This window comes from Aplysia californica, unplaced genomic scaffold (genome assembly GCF_000002075.1).
Source record: "Aplysia californica isolate F4 #8 unplaced genomic scaffold, AplCal3.0 scaffold00023, whole genome shotgun sequence".
Taxonomy (NCBI): domain Eukaryota; kingdom Metazoa; phylum Mollusca; class Gastropoda; order Aplysiida; family Aplysiidae; genus Aplysia; species Aplysia californica.
In genome coordinates, this window is record NW_004797293.1 from 747,352 (window position 1) to 754,851 (window position 7,500).

Sequence of the window (7,500 nt, forward strand, 5' to 3'; positions counted from 1 at the left end):
GAGAGAGAGAGGGGGGGTGGAGATACAGATGTAGCAGGAGAGAGAGAAGGGGGGTAGCGGGGGGAAAAGGCGAGGGAATAGAAGTAGAGAGAGGGGAGTATCTTTCGGTATAGAGACAGAGAGAGAGGGGGTAAAGACTGGGTAGATAGAGAGATAGATGGAGAACACACACAAATAGTGACAATATTAAAAGATTAAAATATTAAGAACTCCCGATGCGAGTCAAATCATTATATTTTTTCCTTGCATATTAAAATAAATAGATCACAAAATTTGCACAGTTTAATTATAAGGAGTCTACTACTCTACAGAAACTATACATGTAAATGTAAAGAAACAATTATACACAAAACCAGTAATGACAGTCAGAGCATTAAAAAAACAAGAAAGAAAAGACAGAACAAATTTTACGTCATCTCTTCCTCAACTTTCGTTTCACGAACGTAAATTTATTGAAAAAAGGGATACCGGTACTATTATAATCTAAAGTCAGTTATCTGCTCTTGCTGATATATATAATTATATATATATATATATATATATATATATATATATATAAACCTACTGTCATAACCATATTATCATTTATTCGTAAAGTCAAGCACAAAGTGCTTTCAAAGAACATTTTGAACGTAGATTCCAATTCTTTTGAACTTTGAATACACACAATAGAGGCATAAAATGTCCCTCTTAAACTTAAACTTGCCACGCACAATCCAGCTTTGTACTATCTTGTACTCGTACAAACTACATTTTTTTTAAATCGAATTTGATATGCAAATAATATTGGAAGGGCTGAATTTCTGTCGCCAAAACCCAGAGTTAGCACAAAATAAAACTGAAATTCTATAAGTTCAGTACCTGCAATAATTTTGGGCAGAAAGGGCAGATTTTTTAACAGCCTTCGCAACTGTGACAAAAACTGTTCTGTACAAGATAGTACTCAACTGGAGACATGGGACACAGGGAAAATAATTTTGTAAAAATATAATTATTTGTTCACAACTGCAAGAACTGAGAGTACAACGAAGTTAACCACAACACATGTACATAAGTAAAAAAATACAGGTTAAAATGTAGAAAGTAGCAATACCCATAGTCAAGGGGATAAAAATATGATGTTAATTATTGGAAACAAGACAAAAGGAAAGGATAAAAGCAACAATTATAGTTGGCAATTGGGGAAAGGAAAATGAAATATTTTATATATGTACATTAAAAAATTTGTTTTTGGGTATGTTGAACTTTAAAAAATCTCAATCTGCGTATGACCCCCCGCCTTAATGACATAACCCTTATTATTTTATTAACAAAGATGAAATAGCCAGTAATAAACAAATGTTGCATTCTATTTTCTTTTTCATTCCTGTACACATTTCAACTTCCAATAATCATCATAAACAACCATGACCGAATCACATCATTTTTACGGATCATGAACAACAATAATTTCTTCTAAGGCATTTTTACGACAATTACTCCAAAGGAAGAAAACCATCTACTAACCATTTGAATAATTGTCAAAAACACTGAAGAAAAAAGGAGTAGATATTGTAGCACCAACGGATAAGTAAAGTGTCGGATGAGAAAGACCCCCAGTGAAGGGCTCGCTAATTTACTTACTACAAAACGACCACTACAAAAAGAGAGACACACACACACACACCATAAACATAATTTGTTGAGCAATAAACATTCGAACTGCACATTGTAACACGCCCGTTACCCATTGTAATTTGAACGTTCTACTTACATACAGAGCTATACAATCACCGTAAGCAACAATTTGAGGGTAAGAATGTAAAAAGAAAAAAAAAGTGAATAAACAATGGTATTTTTTCTCTGATTACAAGCAGTGTCAGACTCGTATAACTAGGCACATTTTACCAACACTTTTTTAAAAGCAGAATGCAGCAACTACTTCCAAGTCTGGAAATATATAGCCACATAAAACCGAAAGAAATCAAATAATCGATGTTGAGTTTTATGCAAACACACCAGACAATCTGTAATTATTTTGTACAATGAAAAGATGAACTTTACCAATTCACTGCAAAATATCGTACTGTTGTAGACCGTAACGGTAAATCCTATACGGTTATAGACCGTAGCTGTCGATCTTATAAATGTCTAATATTTTCATACAATTTTGTCCACGATTGTTATCTTGGCCATTTTTGTCAACTAAGTACATCATCTAAAGTGTGCTCTCATTGACAACCGCACCTTATTTGCTAGAAATTGTAGATGTTACCAATCGGAGGAGACACCATTAGCTTGATATGTAAACCTATGTCGTAGAGAAGACAAAGGCTCGCGATGAGGACACGGTGATCGTTTCACTACGCTCTCTGGAGAAAACCCACGACGTACACCGTTTTTTGGACAGTAACAGTTACGTTGATGATGTTGCATCCGTAAATGTGGCGGTGATGATGATGTGCTTCGGTCACGTATTTTATGACTACTATTACTACTAGTACTACTACACGTGCATTTGCTCTCCTTGCGTAGCGGGGAGGATTTCCACTGTCTGACGATCGTATTTACATGTTCTTGTGACGCCAGCCAGGGAGTTTTCTGAGCGGGGTGTTGTTGTTTATCGATGCTATGCGATGATGATACAGTACACGATGGGGAATTGCGGGTTTTATCGGTGACGTCGTTGACGACACGTGAATGGAGTTTGCAAAGTGAACTATTATTCTTCAGACCAACGGTATCACCTTGCTTAACGATATGAGATTCTGGGAAAACTTTTTCACGGAAGTTTGGGGAGTGCATATCGGTATCATGTATAGTGCTATCAGTATTACTAGCGTATTTGCCATGAACAATACCAGTGTTTTTACAACTCGACTTTTTAGAAGAGAGTACATGACCTGTGTTGGAAACACTGGCTGGTGCATTTATGTTCTGCTTATGTCTGGAATTCTTTTCTCTGTCATGTATTAGAAAACTATGGTGTTCCCCATGCTGACCTTCGCATGTGACCTTGGGGTGTACCCACTGTCTTGATTTACTAGTCTTTGGGCTGGACGCTGCACAAGGAAGGGGGTGAAAGTTTGACCACTGGGTGTTGCTATTATTAGGAATAGGTCCTACGTGGGAGGCACTGTTATTCCTAAAGGAAGAACTTGCTATATTGGGGGTCGAAACGCTTTTTCTTATTCGGCCTAGACTGCTTTCGTGATGGTGAAAGATCCTTCCACTGTCCTTAGACGGTGGTGAAGGCCCAAGGTTATCTGGATCACTACCAAATGAGGACGAAAGTTTTCTGAAAGCATTATCACGACTGTCTCTGTCAGTGTTGTGGTCTGTGTCAGAATGCCGATGAAGTGTGTGGAGAGAGGAACACAGTGAGCGAGATCTCGATAAAGATTTAAAAATGCTTTCTTTCGAAATGTCAAGGTCATCCAGGAGATGTTGGGACTGCGTCCAGTCGAGGTTAGCCTCTACTTCCGGCATGAGCACGCACATGAAAAGTTTCTTAGCAACCGTGTCCACGGGATAGATGATCTGAGAGGGGAAGTGCCGGCCCTCAGTGACGTAGTCCACGAGCTCTTTGTAGACGAGAGGGAACTGGTGACGTAGACTGACGCCACGGAGACGCAGCTGCCTCTGGACGTTGATGAAGCTCAGCTGTCGCTTCCGGTGGTCCCTGTCGTCGCTTCTGCTGCCTGCAATGCCGGTTAGGATGAGCGTGGGACCGTATCGACCTGCAGTTCGTCTTTGTGACTCCTCTGACGCCAACAAATGTTCGCTGGGAAAGCCGTTGCTACTGTAGCTGTTGTCATGGCGACACGAACTTGGTGAGCAAGGACTTTGGTCGACATTGTAGCTGTTTTTGGTACTGTTGATGCTGTTGTCCTTGTAGCTGCTGTTGTTTTGGTGGCTACAGTTGGTGTTTGGGTAAACGCTGTTGTTGCCAGGCTGACGAAAGTGAATTGGCGACGAACGAAGCCTAAGCTTGATGCACTTTTGTATTATGGGTCCCTTGTGGCGTAAGATGCAGTCGCTGAAATCTTGGTAAGAGAAGCCGCCACCACCACCATCAATACCACTGCCACCACTTTGACCTGATGTGACTGGTGGAAGGGAACTAGAAGTGTCTACAGCGTGACAAACACTGGCGTTCAAGCTACTGTAACCACCGTCACTCCCTATACTCCCGGAGCGAGAACGACTTTTATTGCGGCTCGGTTTTCGAGTAAGACTACCGCCGTAGCCGCTGTCCAGCGTACCGTACAGACCCGGGCTGTCCTGGTTCCCCGTTGAACAGAACGTTCTGTTCCACCGAGCGCCTATGCCGACGTTTAACACGAATTTATTTTGGGGGTCGTACTGTTGGCACATAGCAGTAAGTCTGCTGTAGACATCCCCGAACATTTTACTGACGTTCAACTCGGCGAGAGTTACGAAAATTGGGTTCAGCTCCAACACACCCAGTCCAAACTCCAAGAAATCTTCGGCTGAGGACAGATCTGGAAAACCTAATAACACGCAGCCCCTGCCACTTGTGAGATAGCCTCGTCTAGCCAGTCTGGTCAACGTGTCGCGTATTTCTTCGTCTGAATTACACGCTTTGATGACACGCTTGCACGCACTATTAACTCGACTCCCGTGGCAGTACGTCGACTTATGTCTCCCCCAGTCTTCCTTCCGGCAAGATTTGCTACAATAATACGCCGAAGGACAGTTATGACAATTTTTAAAATAATGCCTTGCAACGTCCAGTGTTCTAGCTTTTCCACACAACGGATTGGAACACCTTATGATTGTACTCTGAATATCTACTACATCATCACAACTCCTTCCCGATTTTCCTCTCGGAGACTCTTTGTCAAATGAAAACTCATCAACAAAAACTTCTGAAAACTCTTCGGTGGACTCATTCGGCCAAAAACTGCTGCTTGCATTTGAAGCACTCCCTACTCTAGATGAACACACTGATGTGAAATTACTGCTGCCTTCAAAGTGCCCACTATCAATTCTTGATAAATTACCGTGCATGTCATTTTTTGTCGGGTTACTACCCTGACTAAAGTCATCTCCTACTCCTTTGATGCTGTCTTCCTCCATCTGGAAGCTAAAAAGCCCTGGTTCTTCGTGCCTGGGTCTAGAAGCGTCTCCAGGCTGCTCTAGGTACAGCTGTAATCTGGAGAGTTCAGAAGATTTGCTTTCGGGCTTTCCCTGGTTTGGCGCGACAAAGTCCAAGTCAGTTTCTTCAAAAGAGAACGCATGGTGATCATCATTAACATATCCAGAATCCGTCATGCCTTGTGAGCGATCTACACATCCCACGCTTGTTTCAACACTCCGGCTATCTTCCACTCCTTCGTTCTTGTACTCGTTCAGTCTGTCTCTCAAATGTTGCTCAGCAGCCGTTTTCAAGTCCTCTAGTACCTCCTCGATACTGACAGTTTCCAGACTTTTCGTGTTGACGCCGTCGTCATGGTGAACTGTGACGTCATTCCAGAGGAGCACCATTTCGCCATTGATGTTGCTCGCGAGCGGGTCTGCCCGAGCTTTAGCGAACGAAGAACGACCAGACTCTAGCACAGGGTAGGTGTAGTGGGTGCAGTAGGAAGATGGCCCATCTCGGTGTTTGGGTGATTCCAAAAGAGAATCAACCCCATCTACATCACTTTCTTCAGAACTGGTGTTTGGTTTGCAGATGTGTCCTGAACTGGTTCCCCTGACACCCTTGGCCACGCGCTCGTGGTGGTTGTTTGCAGATGTCAAGAGTTCTTGCGGTCGCTTCTCGGCGCTCGCCGTGAGGGGAAGTTCACTAAACGGTTGTTTCTGAAATGAAAAAAAAAAGGAAGATATGAATTCAAGAATAAGACGGAACCACTGGCTCTCAGTCCATGTCTGTCCTCGTTCAAAGAGACAAAGACACGCCAATAGTAAGTTAAGTAAAAGCAAAACGAATCACATAAAAAGAGAGCGGGGCGGAGGGTTGGAAATACGCATGACGTCGAGCAGCAGAGAAGCTCACCAGCAACAACGACCATAGTGGGACTTATGGAAACTCACTGGAAAACATAAAAGCGCAATGGACAGACAGACGATTTGGTCCAAAAATAAATGTAGGTGGGTTTTTCCCCTCCTCCCACAGACACAATTTAGATCTTTAAGAGGCGGGCTCTCGTCAAAGCCAATCTGGCAAGAGCTGGGAAAATGTTAGACATGCGAAGCGACGAGGGAAAGTAAAGAAGTAGGACCTACAAGTGGCACCCTCCAACCACCCTCTTCTAGAGAGTAACATACAGTAAAAAGGCGTATGAAAGATATAGGTTGATGGGCGTTTGATAGGAAAGAAGACGCAAACCACATCAGAGCACCCGCCAACCACCCTCTTGTACTGGTCAAGAAAACTCATTGAGAGGAGGCGTAACATCTCGGCTGGCCATATCTACAAACGGAAACATGATGTCAGATGTAGGAACTGTTTTAATTTTCCATCTTCGGGTCGTCTTTGAAACGAAACGCTACAAAACTTTCAGATTCTAAAGTTAGACAACACCCATTGAGCTCCAAAAATGATGTGTTTTCAATGATATTACAAATTTTGATCAGTTTTAGTAAGAATAGTACAGCATTTGCAACACAAATAGGTTATAAGTGCCAAGGATAGGAGTAATAACTAGAGTGTAACATACAAAGAAAAGGAAGAGAGATTAGGACGATAAATGTGTGATACGAAAAAGAGGAGCAAACCACACCAGAGCACCCGCCAAACACCCACTTTATTAATTTTAACAAGACTGCCACATCCCCTTTACTGTCTCGGGTTAGGAGTTAAGCGGTCATTGGAGAATACGTTAAAAAATACTAGTCAAAATCGTTCAGCTACTGTTTGATTAATTTAAGGGCCACGGGCACTTCATCCAAGCTCGATTTACTTTGCGAAGAAAACTTCAAATATTTATACAGTGGGGGGTTTTTCAGGACCTTAGAACGAGATGTGGGGCAACGCTAAAAGTAGACTGAATTAATATTTAACTGAATGACAACGCTACAACATAGCAGCAACACCCCCGTTACGTCACTGCCGTTCAGTGGACAATTTAGTACATTTTGAGAAAACGTGCAAAAGTATGGCGCAAACTTGGCGTAAATACACAGGTATTCACGTGAATATTATAATAATGAATCAAACACTGAATGCTATGTTAATAATTCCGTAGGAAAACGAAACTAATTTCATTAATTAATGTCACAGTAATTTTTCTGGAATGGGGTGGGGTGTTATTTTTTTAGTTTTAACAAGAGTTTAACAGAACTTCTAACAAAGTTACGCCAAACGAACACCAGATATTAATTTAGGCTCTACTACAGAGTAACATAAATAGAAATGTAGAAGAGAGATATAGTCAATAGATGTTTTGACAGGAAATAAGGAGCACAGAATATCAGGGCTCTCGCCAGCCTTCCAACCACGTGAGAAAGATCAACTTTGATGACTCAGACACGGCGTAAAACACACGTGTATGC

At 41.9% G+C, this 7,500-nt stretch overlaps 1 protein-coding gene across 1 annotated transcript in view; it reads right to left on the reverse strand.

The window, feature by feature from the left end:
- Positions 1–5,707: 5,707 nt before the first annotated feature.
- Positions 5,708–7,500, reverse strand: part of LOC101864357 — a 52,148-nt gene continuing 50,355 nt past the window's right edge. The window contains exon 2 of the mRNA XM_005090921.3: positions 5,708–5,805. Within this exon, the coding sequence (XP_005090978.3) occupies positions 5,792–5,805 (14 nt within the window). The 3' untranslated portion in view covers positions 5,708–5,791. The remainder of the gene's footprint in view (positions 5,806–7,500) is intronic.